The sequence below is a fragment of the Labrus bergylta genome, chromosome 3 (genome assembly GCF_963930695.1).
Source record: "Labrus bergylta chromosome 3, fLabBer1.1, whole genome shotgun sequence".
In the NCBI taxonomy this organism is placed as follows: Eukaryota; Metazoa; Chordata; class Actinopteri; order Labriformes; family Labridae; genus Labrus; species Labrus bergylta.
The window spans coordinates 27,533,624-27,550,025 of NC_089197.1; the positions used below are offsets into that span (position 1 = coordinate 27,533,624).

General features: G+C 39.3%; 1 protein-coding gene across 3 annotated transcripts in view; it reads left to right on the forward strand.

The window, feature by feature from the left end:
• The window catches only part of nfatc3a (nuclear factor of activated T cells 3a), a 54,510-nt gene extending 40,486 nt beyond the window's left edge, over positions 1-14,024 (forward strand). For all 3 annotated transcript variants that reach the window (XM_020638689.3, XM_065953084.1, XM_065953085.1), the window contains exon 10: positions 11,135-14,024. In XM_020638689.3, coding sequence (XP_020494345.1) covers positions 11,135-11,211 — 77 coding nt within the window. In that variant the 3' untranslated portion in view covers positions 11,212-14,024. The remainder of the gene's footprint in view (positions 1-11,134) is intronic.
• The last annotated feature ends 2,378 nt before the right edge of the window (positions 14,025-16,402 follow it).

Consider the following 16,402-nt stretch of genomic DNA (forward strand, 5'->3'; position numbering starts at 1 on the left):
AGAAAAGCCAGTGGCATCAGAAATAGACACATTTGGTTGTAAGCACTTTAAAACTGTTTGAAGAACATAAAAGAGAAGCTGGCCCAAAGACCAAGACTACTATTGGACACCCATCCTCCCTACTTTGACTCAAACAATCACCCTTTATTTATAAAGCACTTTTCATACAATAATGTAGAACAAAGTGCTTTACAAAAATCAAATCAAAAAGTAACAATATGACCTCCTCCCACCCCTAGACACCCCCCCAGCCCTAACCGAGCACCACAATCCATGCACATAGGGAAAAGAACTAGATAAAAACAGGTACAGACAGACTGAGGAATAATAACATAAAGGAAATAGATAAGCTAATAAAACAAAATACAATATGTAACACTAAAAGACAATTCAATGTATAAAAAAAAATGCTGAAAGCAAATCTATGGAATAAAATATTGTTAAGTAAATAAGTTAATAAAACACTAAAAGCTAAACTGGAAAATAAAATAGAAAAACTAAGATTAGATGTAAATCAATAAAACAGAATAAGACTACACTTTTGTAAAATGTCTTTTTGTTTTGAATCAAATAGAAACAAGATGATCGATTGATTGATATAAAATATGTAAAAATATATATATATATAATTTAAAAATATGTATATATTAAATATATTTATAAATAAATACAACTACATGTGATAAAATGAAATTCTGTTTAAAGCCAGACTCAAGAGGTAAAAAAGGACTATGTCTGTCTGTTTAACCATGTGTGTCTTGTTTTTGCTCTGACTCTCATTTTCCAGCTTTCTGTCTGTCCAATCTTCTCTCATTATCACATTTTCTTTCTCAGTCTGTCTTTTCACACGAGATATTTGTGTAGCACAGCCATCTGTGATGAGGTTCTGATGCAGCTGATGAAGTAAAACAGCTGAAGCACTGCTTATATTTTCATGGGGCTGCCTGAAACCTTGATGCCTGATAATGGTGATAACGTTTCAGAGCATGCTGTAGTGTGAGCAGGATGATTTCTGAGGGGTCCTGTGGCTTTAGTATTGTGTTACATAGACATAGTAGGACTGATAACTGTAGTATCGTATTATAGAGCCTAATTGCAAACACTCAGCTTATTTAAATCCAGCAGCAGTTTGGAGATTAATTACAACCTGTATTTTTTGGCCTCTTGGAACTAGGGAGGGGATTGCATCATTTTGAGCCTCTACTAAAGGCTATAGCTGGAAAACAAAAACTGCAGTTATGTGCTGCTGCAGTAATTACATCCTGTGTGTATTTGTGCGTATGAGAGCGGGTGTGTGTTAACAGCCCTAATTTGCATGCTCATGAGACTTGTTGACTTAACAATTGACTAGCGAAGTCAGCACATGCATATAGCAGCTTTTTTCTCTCTCATTCATAAACACTACTTCCTTATCTATAATGAGTGTGTCCAAACTGTTCTAAATCATCAACGTCCTTATCTGGATTGCTTGGTTTTGTTAACTCCAGCACCATATTCAAATGAGGATCCTTAAGGTTTAGGGTTAATAAGTAGCCCGGTGAGGCTGTGTCAGGGAGGTGTGATATTGTATGCTAGCAAGGGTCAGCCTAATTAACACAGGGCCATTGTCAATAAGTGATATGTGAAAGACCAGCAACCACAGAGGTACATCAGTTCATAATACTTATGCGTACACACATGCTGACAAGCAATAAAACGATTGTTATCTGTGTACAACAGCCTTGATGTATTAGCTTTCCTTTCTCTCCTCTTTTCAGGCAAGTGTGTGGTTACATCTTTGCACTCGTGAAATCTGTATACTCACAATGTTACTGAGACACACACACACACAGCCTCTAAAAACTAGCTGGCCACACTCGAACTCTTGTGTGAGAAAAGAGTGAGAAAAGTTTGTGAGTGACACAGTTCAGCCGTGAATGTAAGCTTTCCCTTTGAGCCTGTGGCTAAAAATAGCTTTCTGTGCCAGCCCAGCTCTGTAGGCCATGGTTTGGAGTAGCAACATGAGACTTCAAACTACATCTCTGAGTTTTAGAAGGTCGCGGCACACTCTCTGAAGTAGTCCATTTTCAATTAAGTTTGACAGGCAGAGATGAGGCACAAACGCAAAATAAACGCATAAATGTGTGTAGATGTTGTACATAAAGACAGAATGCACATGTAATGCAAAAACACTCAAAAGCATATACATAAATGTGAACGTGTTTGCTCTTTGAAAAAAGCTTTCATATAATCCAGAATTATTCATTAAAATACATTTGACCCATGTGGTTGTCTACATGATCAATGTAGTGAGAATAGGGGGAAACAAGACTGCACACTGTTAGGTTAAAGTCACAATAAACATGAATGAGGTTGCATCCTTTTGACTTGATGATTCCCCCCCCCCTTCTCCGTCGTTTTCTGTTAATCTCTCACATTTAAACTTCCCAGATAAACAAACAAACAAGTCGTTAGTAAAACATTTTGTGTTTTTTGAAAATGTCCCTTCATAATTTGTCTTCCTCCTTCAAAAGCCGAGATTAAGTCATTATTGTTGCAGATTTGTGTCAGCGGCATGAGAGGGAATATGAATGCGATTGTGTAGAAAACTGCTCCGGTTAGCAAACAGATGGCCCTTGTGACGCACACCAGAGCATGCTCGAGATGTGTATGTGTTTGTGTGTTAGATGAGATATTGTGTTCGTGTGTATCTGTTTGATGTTGTGGAGGTGTAAGTGCACTTGGGGTTTGTGTGTATGCTAGGCAGGAGACACAGGAGGTGAGAAGACAGACTGACAGACAGATGGACAGACAAGGTCAGGATCCAAGCCCACTGCAGGGTCACTCAGCCGAGACATTCAATCTGAAATGTACTTGGCATCTCAGATCTAGTAAAGGAATACTGGATAGTGTTGTGCTTTGTGGGCTGTAGATTTAAGATCGTCTGACATTTAAAATATATATATTAAGAGTTATGTTAGTTTGAAAATGGCTTCTTTGAAACAATAGAAAAACATCAAAGCTTTATGTTCTTAAGGTTTTTATTTTTATGAGGTGTTACATGAAAAGATGCTAAAAAAGACAAGGACCTGGATAAGCAACGCACAAAGTTTTTAAAGCATTTCTACGGCTTTGATGTCAGTGATGAAAAGAAAAGCACAAAGTAGGGTGCCACCATTGTGAAATTCTAAGACAAGTCTTTAGCTGTTTTCCACATTCAGCATGGAGACCATGTGATTTCTCTACCTGGACACACACAAAGACAGGTACAGATGACTGATGGATTTAGAATAGTTGTACTGTATTTCTACTTACACCAGTGTTACTGTTAGCTAGGGTTGCCAAAGCCTTGTAAACTTGAGTTTGATTTGTTACTCGTATATACAGGAGTTGAATGAAGTGGGCCCTCCTCTGATGAGGATTACAGCTGTCATGGTGACTGAATCTTTGTGCTGCTGAACTGTGCATTTAACAAATTGATCAGCCTGTGATAATCTCTCTGTTGACAGAGCACACATGGGAAGAGATAACACTTTTGTGTTTGTTCATGTGTGTTGGTCAACAGTAACGATGGTGTCCATATGGTGCCTAGTTTGTGGTCACAACAAAAGCCGGTCTTTTTGTTGGACCTGCCCACATTCACGGCTGCCTCAAATTGCTTGCACGTCTTTGAGGGTTAATAAAAGGCTGAGCCCTGCTGCCTACACCACTAAGAGAGACACAGACACAGAAATGACACAACACAGTTAGCGACACATTATCCTGAAAATGTAATCGAATGAAAGAGTCAGTGTCTGAGCAGTAAAACATCTGTCAACAATGTTTTAACCCAAACTTTGCACGAGCACAGACTATATACAGTAGTCTAATATATAGTATCTCTAATATACAGAGAAAATATTAAAGAGCTGTTGATATAAAAGTTGTGCTTGCAGGTATTTTGGAGCATAATAGTGAATCACATATTAATTATAATTCAAAAATGTTGTCCAATTTATTATTAGATTTTCAACATTATTATAAGTCAGAGACATGCACACATGTAACAATGCATTTGCCTGACAATGCATCTGAATAAAAAGTTAAAATTAGCAAGACTTTAGTTATGTGCATGGCTACTTTTTCGGAGGGAAACAGACAGTCATGGCATGAAATGTCCTTTGGTTGCCTGGCAATTTCTCTCACACAAGAAAAGACAAGCAGCTAAGTACTGTAAATCCCAAACTTGTTTGAGCTAGTTAGCTTGTATGACATTACAGCACTAGAAACAAGAGAGATGTAACTTAAATTAGTAAGCTCAAGAGGGGCTTGACTCTTTGCCTTATATTTGATGACAGATATGAGAGTGGTATTGCTCTTCTCATGTGACTCTGGGCAAGAGAGTGTGTCGGTCTATTGCTTGAACAGTAGTTCTTTGTAATACAAAAAACCCTGGTCAGTACTGCCAATCCCACTGAGAAACAACAGCAGGATCCAAGTGTTCTCCGTTTAAAGGGCCCTTCAGCTCATGGGCAGCTGTTCTCAGCCAACAGCACAACAAGTGATTGGAAAGGCTAATATCTAGAAATCAAAAAAAGACTTGGATATTTTGCTCTAGCTGACCACACCATGTGGAAAAACACTAGTAAATATTGGAGTTTCATTTGACAGGTGGCCAAAAATACTTTCTCCAGTTTAATCCCAAACAGAATAAGATTAGAATATGATCTTTTGGTTTTCTGGCTACACACTGACATTATTTTGAGTCTAATTTTTGTTTTGGAAGGCTTAAAAAATATATAATATGAACCTGGATACTGTTATTTTGTAAAAGTCCACCTGCCTTATTTATCAAGTCATCCAGTACATCATCACACAGACCATCAACCACCATTCAACAACAGTAAATGCAAAGTCATTTACAGTGAAAGCATTGAATGCTGTTTTTATGAAACTCTACGATTCATTCATTGAATCAGACAAACATGTTCTTCAAATAGTTTTATTATTCACAAGTGTAAACAGACAGGAAGAAATAAAAACACTGCTGTGGTTCATTACATTTTCTGTAACATGAAGTGTGTGTGTGTGTGTGTGTGTGTGTGTGTGTGTGTGTGTGTGTGTGTGTGTGTGTGTGTGTGTGTGTGTGTGTGTGTGTGTGTGTGTGTGTGTGTGTGTGTGTGTGTGTGTGTGTGTGTGTGTGTGTGTGTGTGTGTGTGTGTGTGTGTGTGTGTGTGTGTGTGTGTGTGTGTGTGTGTGTGACCATTGTGGCCAGAGGTTGCATGGTGCCATCAACTTACCATAACAGAGAAATAACAGAACTCTTGATTGAACGGCATGAAAAAAGTAGCAATGGAAGGAAAAAACGTTTCCATCCAGCGCTGCTGCAGCTCATTAAAAACAATGGCAAACATTTGCTGGTCTTTTCCCCCTGAAACAAGTGGAAATGGACTTTGTGTGTCATCTTTCCATACAATTAAGGTCTTAGAGAGTTTAATGCAGAAGTCTTGGAAGACGCTGGAGCTTGGTATGGAGACAGAGCCAGTGCTGCATTTTCCTTTAGACAGAAGAAGAAGAAGCCTGGAAATCCTTAAGCAGGGATCAGCACAACTTATCAACCCTTGGTTTGTGTTTCTGAATATGTATTTAACAAATTATGAATATAATTATGCAATTACGAACATGAACAGATTTGGTTTTAAATGGGATTGTGCCTTTATTTTTAATTTGTGTGTGTGTTGTTGGCTGCTCTCCTGAGTGTCAGTGCTCATTTGTTCTTGTCAGTATAACATAGAATGCCACTCTTTGCCTGGAAAATGAAAACTACTGTACTGACCACATTTCTCATGGCATACAGAGTGTGCTGAGGTAGATTCCACTCCCTCTACAGCTGCAGTGTGAATGCAAGTTTGCGTAAACTAGTCCTTACAGTTTGTTTTTCTCTGAACTTCTGGTGAGTCACGTTTACCAGTAACCTGTTTGACACTGATGACATGTGGGAGATACACTCTTTTTTGAATTCTCTCTCTCTTGAATTTTTTTTTAAATGCACATTATCAATAGTGTACAAAAATATCACACACAATTCCCCTCAGGCACTGACGACCGAGCAGCCCGGGTTCAAGTCTGACTTGCGGTCCCTTTCTGGCACAACATTCCTCACTCTCTCTTCCAACTTCCTACTCTTTCCACTGTCCTGTTTAAATAAAAAATAAAGGCAAAAGCCCTGAAATAAATCTAAATATAGATATAAGTTTAATTTCACCTTCAGAAATACGATTAAATATTTGAAAGGCATAACCTTTGACTGAAGGAAATTATTTAAATTTTAAATTTTTAAATAATAATGAATTGCACCGGCTGTTTTTTGTCTTAATCGAATTGGATCCTTTAAACAAGACTCTGCCCAGGTTAGAAAAACATCTATCATTTTAGATGAACTTGTGGCTCCCGATGCATAACACATTACACTGCAAGAAAAGGCCCACACCAGAGACTCATCGTGCTCTCTGCTGATTAGTCTGCCCGTTAAACCTATTAACCATTGTATTTGGCTTTGCTGATCTCCCCATGCGGCCATTTGGGCTCGAGTGATTTCCTTCTTAAAGCCCGGTATTTTTGGTCACCTGCTGATGTGTGTCTCCACAGCAAAGGCAGAGAAGTCTTGTGAATCACTTACCGTCAGATCAAATGGGAAACCCACAGACAGTTAACAGATATGCGTGACTTTGAGAAACTGACCTTTAGATTTTTCTACGGAGTACCCTGTGCCCTCGCCCACTCAGTGACGACAAAAGTGAAATTAAAATTAAGCAGAGCACGATCACAGAGCAGCAGCAGCAGAGTTTAAACAGTGAGCCAGAGAAAGATCTGGAAGGTTTCAAAACAAATTCCATCTAATGATCATCTATTTCCAATGTGTGTGATCGCTCAGTGGATTTTTACTTCACATTTGGTCTCGTACCTGAGGCTCCGTGAAGACGTGTGTGTGTGTCATTGCAGGGCCCTGCGAGTGGAAACTGTGTGCTTTGATATTCCCTCTTGAAGGCAAACCAAGTCTCCTTCTGTTCCCTCTCCACAAATGTTTTCCACTGTGGCATGTTGTCTTCATTTGCTGGACTCAAAAATCAGTCAGTCAATCTTCCAGTTATTTGCTTAAACTGCTCTGCCAGAGTAATGCTTTTTAAGCCTGGGTCAGGGAACCTTTTTCTGTGTGTCACAGCTTTATGACAATCCCCCATTTTCCATCTCGACAGTAGATATGTTTATTGTACTGACTGTCCGTCTGCCTGTTCCACTTCTGTTTTGCATTATGGAAATCTGTTTTAATTCTCCTCCTTTGACATGAACTTTGGAAACAGAGACGTGAGTTTACCCAATCCCAGTGGTCTCCTGATAGATTTTGGGGATATGTCCCGGACATCGTTATATTCAGCAGATGTAGATTTGAGGATATGTTTGTTTCTACTAAGTAATATTTTTAAAGGGGGTACAAGTATATTTAGAGAAGAGATTTTTGTTATATCTTCATTTTCTTCTCTTTAATTTTAAACTCAGTGGCTTACTTGTCAACTTGACAACTTTACTAAGTCTCTTTGTTTCCCTGAATGTCCTCTGTCTCTCCTCGGCTCAAAGAAGCTTGGTCCTAAGGAGGATTAGTGGGGATATCTACGATGAAGAAAGCAGCGTTATTAGAAACAAGTATCTGACACCAGGTTGTAAGGAGTGTAAGGAGGAATTAAGAATTATTTTATTTCCCATCTAAACCACAGGGGACAGCTCCATCTGATTACTTGACTACCTTAAAGCAGTAGTAGTAGTAGTAGCAGATGTATATTTTGATTCGGGAGCCCCCCTCCCAGTCATCTGCAGAGGATCTCCCTCCGGCTGAGCAATTCAGACCCACACTTACTATAACGGGCAACGCTGAATCACCGGCTTTGACGTTGCACTGTGTTCAGCGATATGAGTAAATCTGAGAAAACACTATCAACATATGAAACTCCTCAGTCAAAGCTGCCTTTCACTTCTGGTTTATTGATGTGTGGAGCCCAAGCCTTAAATGAATGACTGCATACGAAGCAGAGACGATTGCTCATCGATATGGGAAATTAACCCTCTGTTTATTAAAAAAAGCTTTCTCTAAGGTTTTAAACGCTTTACCTTCAGGAAAAACGGTTGCAAATCCTGAATATTATTTTCATTTGATTTTTCTTCACATATTGACATCCAATAAAAGGGGAAACTACAAAGAATAAATGCAGTTTGTTATTCTCTATTGCCTGTTTACGGACTGGGATTAGAATTTACTCACAAAATCAGTTCAGTCTTGTTCCAAACGGCCCAAAACAAGTCAAGAAATGATCAATAAGTGCAGCCGTAATATTGACTGTAGTGCCACTTGTTAGTGATTGTGACAGATATGTTTCCTCATCCTCCAGTTTGTAATGAGAGCCAAAAGAGTCAAACTGAGATAAACATATATTTTTTGATTTTTTGATCAAGCATTTTCTTCTATACTTTCTCCTCTCATGTTTATCTGAGTTTACAGCTTAATGTTTGCCTCTGCAATAATCTAATCAGTACAGCGGAAAGTGGTATTTTCTGCAAACGCCCACTTGATGTCTCACTTGCTGGTTGCTCATATTCCTGTGGTGATAGAGCACATTCCCTCCCATCAATCATGAGAGCTACAGTTAACCACAGCAGCCCTCAGCTGTGCAGGAGACTGAGCAAGCCTGTAAACATCGGCCTTTGACTGAACCACTAAATAACCTAATCATAAGTCTTTAATTTAGACCCTAATCCATATCATTATAGTTCATTCATTCATAGTCCACCTCATTTTAGGTGGATTCTTCTGGATTCAAGTATTAAGTGTGACCGACAAAGTATCTCAGAAATCTCTACATTTCACTGAATGTGTGACGTGGACAAAGAAGCCCATTCACTTGTTTTTTCTTTGTTGTGATAGAGCTTCTCTGTTGTCCTTTAAAGCCGTAAGACGCTGTTCTTCTCAGCTCAGTTTTACCACGTCTCCTTTTAAAGGTCACAGCCTTTAAAAGGGTGTGTAGACATCAATCATAGTTTTATTTTACAATGAGTTGTGGGACAAAGTTAAGAATACGTTTTGTACATTGCCTTATAGAAAAGTCTATCATAGATAAATGTTTACTCTGATAGTCACAGTGTAACATCATCACTTCGTGGTGGGGCTGAGTGCGATGTTGTGTGTGTGTGTGTGTGTGTGAGTGAGATGTGTGTGTGTGTGTGTGTGTGTGTGAACATAGATGACATGGGAAAGGAAGAGCCTCCCACGCTAACAGGATGATGTGAGTGATGGTGGCCAGACACAAAAGCAAGCAGCAGAAAACACAAATAAAACAACAGAAGGTGCAGCACAGCTGAATTCAGTGAACTGACAGTCCTGTGACTAAGATTGTGAAAGAAATGAAGATTTTTGAACAATACACCAGAAAGCGTACAGACTAGGATGATAAGTGTGAGATAAATGATGCTGTTACCCTACGAATATAAAAATGTTCAAAAAATGTTCAAAAAAGTTTTGCTTCTTAACGCCTTTATTACAATCTGTGTGTCATCCAATTTCAATACGTTTTTTTTTTTCTCATGAAACACACTCGGCTGCTCATCATTCACTGAGTCACCCCCTACTCATTTTTCATGGTCTAAGTTACAGTAATACATTTCTTTATTACAGCAAAGGGGGAAAGCGTATTTTTATAGTTCAGGGGAAACAAAGAGGAGCTGTATTTTGGACTGTCATGTATAGACAGGTCTGCTTGTAAACCTCTCAGTATCCAACTGGGTTAGAGGTCTCTGCTGAACCCTCCCAAACCAGTTTGCCCGGCCTGAAATGTTTCTCTGACCCGTAACGTCAACTCCAAAACATTTGGGGAAATACACACATATTGTCAGTAGGAAACTTTGCATTTTCAATGACTTCCCAAACAATAAAAAAAACCGTCTGTCTCTCTGTCCTCGTGTCCTGCTCCCCACGTCAAAGTACTCAAAGTTGATTTACTTCCTGGCTGCACTTTTACTAGCTCCCTGCTGTGTCTCATGTGGTCCCAGTTTGAATACCGATTGCAGCAGATGCAAAACAATCACCCACACTGGTTGAAAAACAGCAGCAGAGAATGACTTATCTGTTGTATATTTAAATGGCGGCTCTGACTGAGTCGGAGGAGTAATTAACCTCGCTGCGCCTGAGTGCCACTCTCAGTTCAACAACACGTTTTTAACCATGCTTTGGTTCAACACGGCCTTTCCGCCATGCTCACAAACCCCGTGAACAGCCCCGAGGAAATGTACTGAAGCACCATTAAAGCTGTAATGAAGTAATGGACTGGCCTGTCCCGTACAGGACTGTTTATAGCTCAGTCAGTCTGCTGTGGCAACTTCTAACAGTTGTTGGACTCTCACAAAGGTCACAACTGTGAATGGAATCGTTTCTCTCATTCGTTTGTCAGGAGTGATTATTTCTCGAGTCAGAGCTGTGACTCTGTGAACTTTGGGGTTTGCCAGTTTTTTAAGTTTTTCCACTTTGAGCTCTCCTCAGGTTGAGTTTGAGCTTTCGGTGTTGTGAGGAACTCAAAGTGGGAAAACACTGCACCCTGCTGGTCAGATACATGTACTTCTGTTTCACTTCAGGACTAACGGGGGAAACTAAACCATCACAGTGACATCAGATGGTTGCTTATACTTAAATACGTAACTTCTATTTTTAAATCCTAATAGTAATAATCTAGTAACTGTGGATTTATATCTAGTCAGATGTTACTTTTTGACTCTAAATTAATTGAAATCTTCCCACTTCTTTCCAGCTTTTCAAGCAATCTGAGTCTCTATTTCTCTTTTTCTCCCTCCATTATTATCCCATAAATGTCAGGAATTATTTATTTAAACTTGTACTTCTCTGAATGATGGTTGCAGCATTCAATAATGTTCTTTGTGTGACACAACAGATGAAAAGAGTAATAATAGTAGTTTAACATATTATAGAAAGCATACACTCTGCACTCATTAACAGTAAGCTCATAGCTAACTTCCTGACAAATTACTGCAATATGTGCTGCTATTAGGCTAATATAGCTACATTTATAAAGTGAGTTAGTAATAATGTGTGTTTTTCCTGTTTGTTCTCTTTTCACAGTGAATGAAATCATCGGCAGAGACATGTCCCAGTCCCCCAGCACCCATGTTTCTCCATCAGCACACAGCCAGTCATAGCTCAGCCAACACCTCGGCCCTGGTGCAGTCCTCCAGGGAATCAAACCACCTCCCCCTTGCAGCTCTAACCATGACCAAAACCCTGTTCCAGGTCCATGTTCAGGTTATGGTCCTGTGTGAAGTTGGACAAGATGAGCGGGGGGGGGGGGGGGTTGCTGTGGTCAGGGACAGAATACACTTCTGCTAAATCCTCATGGACCTGCTGCACCACCAGCCTGACAATCTCACCCCTCTCCTCTGATTTCTTTAAAACTGCAACATAAATGTTTTCTGAAATATAGAAACAGAACTCAACTCAGATTGAAAAGAAAGATGAGCTGCAGCCTTATTTGTGTTAGAATATTTGCAGAATAACGAAACCATAGAGATCTGTCCTTCTACAATAGCTGTGTGTCTGACCTTTCAAAGCACCACTGTCTTCCTGAACAATCAGCTCTGTGGATCTGGAGCGCTAGCTTTGACTTACTGTAGTGGAGACGATACTGCAGTGTGTGTTGTCGTCCACCCTCTCACCAGCATTGACGTTTATGAATGAGGATATTATAAGGCAGAAGACGAAAGACTCGGAAGTGCCCAGCGCTTTCAAAGGAAGGGATGGGATTGTAAAATGTTGCGTAGAGTGTTTCTCAGGCGATATTTTTGTCTCCCAGGATGCTTGAAAACGTTATTGTTTTCCCCTGAGTGAGCATCAGCTGAAGTGGCATGATGCGAGATGATGGGAAGAAATATTGGCCGTAAAAATAGATGCCCCAACTCAAAGTTTAAAAAAAAAAAAAAAAAAAAAAAAAAGTATCCATCAGTCTGCTTTATTAAAGACGACACTGTCCACTCCTTGCGCCCCCCCCCCCCCCCCTTTTAAATTACAAAAGCATTTAGGAGCAGGGTGCAGGGCTTCAGCAGGGAGGACAAGCTCCTCTGGTGCTGGACATGGATTTGCAACCTGCAACATTCCACAACTTTCAGCAACCCTGCAGCCATGTAGTTATCTGTAAATGATACCCCCCCCTTAGCCCTACTATGTTTTTCTTCTTCAAGCTGAACAAATGCCTTATTAATACTTAGCAGCTTTGAATGATAGCAAAAGCTTTTTTGTATTGTTGTGTTGTTTTTTTTGCACAGCTGTTTGTTTTTTTTACAGACCTCCGACTTGATCAGTGTTGATCTGATTTTTTCATGACTCCTGGAGGGGGGTGGGGGTGAGTGGGGGTTCATGACTGAGTAAGCCCTCTTAAACATTTTCATTCAAAGATATGCGACGATAAGATATGTGTCACTCCTGACGTTTCTTCTCTTATGCATAACATCCCAAATTGTCCAGGGGCCCCTTCGTGTGCCTTGTGTCTCTGCTGGCACCACACCTGTGATAGCATCATCAGCAGCGGATATTAAAAAGAAAATGTAACAAAAGTTAAAAGTATTACAGGTTTTATTTACGTATTCCCCCCTGTCTTTATTGAACACTGTCAGACACTTCTCCCTGAGTGTCTCTTCATGACAATGTTTTCATTTGATCCCTGATCTGACACACATGCAAAGAGTGTTTTCCGGTAGGTTTCTCGTCAGATTGTGTGGATGTGAACAGACTGATGCAGGTTCTGGTGTGAACATTTGCATCTGCTTATTTTTTTTGTTGCCTTAAGCTCGACAATGACGCTCCTCCTGTGTGTGAGGAGCATTGCAAATGACTTTGAAGTCAGTGTCCAGGTGAAAAAGATTCTACTATGCATTAAAATTCTGCCTAATGCCTTTTAAAATGAGAAAAAAGAAAAAAAGACCTTGATGCCTCTAGAAGTAGACTGTAGACTTGTTGATTGGTTCTGTTAGCATCCTGGAGTTGTTCATCAGCCAATCTGCCTTGTCAAGGACACACTGCAAGCATCTTCATGAGTTCAGGAGTGTGTGAGTACGGATGGTGTTTGAACCAAATATGCTGTACAGAAGACAGGAATTATAAGAGTGTTATTTTCAACAACAGAAGCACACACATGTATTTAGGCTATGCAAGCTATAACAGCAGTAAATGTGAGATACAACATTAAAAAAGAGATTAGAACCTTTTATGTTGTTTCTGAACTTCACAGAGAAGAAAGAAATAAAACATTCAGATAGTGAGAGAATCATGTCACTTTGTAAACTATTAGGATGCCTTAACTCTTGTTTGAAAAACAGTTTTTCAGTGTGTCTGTATGCTTTTCTGGGTTGATTTATTTTTCCATGACAAAGATGCAAGTCAGTTACCTTTATTACTTTAGCTTGTTTGGAGGGGAGGCACGGGGATGGGGGAAGGGAGTTGACTTTTGTTCATATAAAGCTGGTTCTGCAGCCTGAAAGACTCGAGTCATCGAGAGAAACAACAAAACCAGCATCACCATGAAACTCTGGCTGCCGTCCTCTTCTGTCACAACCAAAGACCGAACAAGACGTTCCCCCTTTACATAACAATAAAGCAACAGAGACTCTTCTGCTCTATTTTTGATACTTTGAAATGGATGTCATTCCTAAAAGGTTGGGGACATGTATGGGTGTTGAATATGTATTGATATTTTGATATCTATAGATGTTCAAACACACCCACACACATATATATATATATATATATATTCACACATCTATATATATGTTTTGTAAAATAAAAGGGAAATACAGGTTTAGCTGATGTTTACCGAGCCTTGTGTTGTCATTTCCTGTATATTTTGTATGTTAAAATTTTTGTAATTTTTAAGACTGCAGTGCTTTTTGAAATTATTCAAAGGGAATACCTTGCTTATAATGTAGGCTCTAAAGTAGTATATATCAATAAAACAGAAAACTCACCTACGGGTCTGTGACTTTCTTTTTGAATGTCTTCTGCCTTTTCCTAACTCCACCCAACCCATGTAAACAACTCATTGATTAAATATAGAGGATCGTAGCTGATGTAAACATAGACGCCTTGCTTTAAGATGGATGTACTAATGTTTCTCCTCTATGTCAGTGAAAGATGGAGTTCTGATTATTGTCAGCTCAGTTTACGTCGATGAAAGAGATACGCTTCATATATGCAGAGCTAATCTATATTAAGGAATGTGTGCATAGGCACCCTCTAGTTGTAATAGTTATAAAAAGAATAAGGCCATCATCATAATAATAATAATTTATACTTTATTTATCCCTCGAGGGGAAATTAATTTTTACTGTCTGTCTACTGAACATGCTACACACACACAGGCCGTAATACACAAACAGGATCCTGTGGACATGTATTAATGGAGAGGTCCCAGAGTGAGGCTGCCCACAGCGGGCACTCCTGAGCTGGTGAGGGGCAGTGCTCAGGAAGTGGTCTGGCACCTCTCCAGCTACCAGACCAATTTCTGGACTTGGTCTGTGTCGGGACTCTAACCGTCCCTACAGACTGAGCTATTGCCACCCCCATGCTGAAGAGGATAAGGGCCGGATGTGAGAAATAAATAATGGTAGGAGGAAGATTTTTTTTTCACTTTATGCACTTTTTATGAGAAAAAGTTGAAATAAGGGATGCCTGTGGCCTAGTGGTTGGTATGTGCGGCCCATGTGCGGAGACTTTGGTCCTCCAAGTGGGCGGCCTGTGGCTGCTTTCCTGCATGTGGTTCCCCACTCGTCCCTGGTTTCTGGCACTGTCCACTGTCCTGTCTCTAAAGTAAAGGCATAAAAAGACCAAAAATAAATATTTAGAAGAAAAAAAAAAGTCCAAATATTGAGAATATAATTCTCTTAATTTTATTCTCGGTTGTATTTCAATTTATATTTTGCATTTTTCTGCAAAAGCACTTCCATTTTTGTCTTAAAGACAAAAAATCTTCCTCCTCTCGATTTATATTTCTGTCTGGCCTGCTTTCATGCCATCAAACATCTTTCTGCCAAATAAAAATAAATTCTTAACACATTACATGCTCTTTTTATTTATAAACAGAAAATGTATATTAGTCTCAGGCAAATTGTCTGAATGCATCTATTTAAAAGAAGACTGAGAAAAATGGTTCTTTGTCAACATCTTTATTGTTTACAGTCCTATACACAGATCTAAATTCATTCAAGTGTCAAACTTGCAAAAGAAAGAAACACCTCCTGTTGCCACCAGAGGTTGACACAGCCTTGTTTTTGGCCAGTATTGCACTCTGGGTAATGTAGGCACAGTAAATGGGGGAAAAAAACTACACCAGCTGTCAGCAGGCCTGTCAAAGGGAAAAAAAGCTCATGCAGTTTTTACACAGTACTCCGGTCTAAAGCAAGAAATAAGGCAAGCTACAGACTGATCATAAATAGTCTGGAAACAACAAAAGAAGACATCTATTAGCTGATCATTACACGAGGATACGCCTGAGTCTTTTTTTACATACAAATGAATCAACTGTAAGGATATTTAATTCAACTCTATTTTTCAATTTTCTTTTTTAAAGACACTTGCATTGATCGAAGCAAATTAACCTGTAGTGCTTGAAGAAGGTATAAATTGGATGACATCAAATAAGTCTCACAAATGGTTTTTTATTTACCTAAAGAATAAAGTAACAGATGAGTTGGTACGCTGGCTCATCTGTGGTGTTGCTGTAGTTTTAAATAATAGTCAGTTTAAATTAATCCATGACAGCCAAGTCCAATGCTGTATGAGATTTCTTTTTTTTTTTTTTAAGCCTCATATTTCTCTATAGTTTTTTTTTCTTTTTCTTTTTTAAAACTGGAGCCACAGCACTGCTCAAGGCCATAAAGTTAATAAATGTGTGCATTCACATTAACATACATCTTTCTTTGCATAGAGGTATCACAAAGGATCATAAATGCTGAAGGAAAAGTTAAATCTCGAAGTGGTTAAGAGTCAAATTCAGAAATATAAAGAAGAGGTCGTAAGGCAGAAGTGGTTTGTATAGCCTCAAGCATTTCAGGAAGAACTTCTGTACAGGTTCATATATAGAGAATATAAATATACATGCAGATTTGGCTCTGCAGAGCCAGTGATACAGGTTTGTCCAGGCTCCACACCATCTCATTTCCACAAAGAAATGCTGTAGCTTGACATCCACAGAGGCATTCATTCGAAAATTAAGCTTTTATGACGACTTCAGTAGATGTCCAAACTACACAAGTCGCTTCAGGAGTGTCAGGGCCAGCAGGGTCACAATCTTCAATAAATGACAGATGATGGAAAAGGGGGAGGTTCAGCAGCTGTTTTAATGGC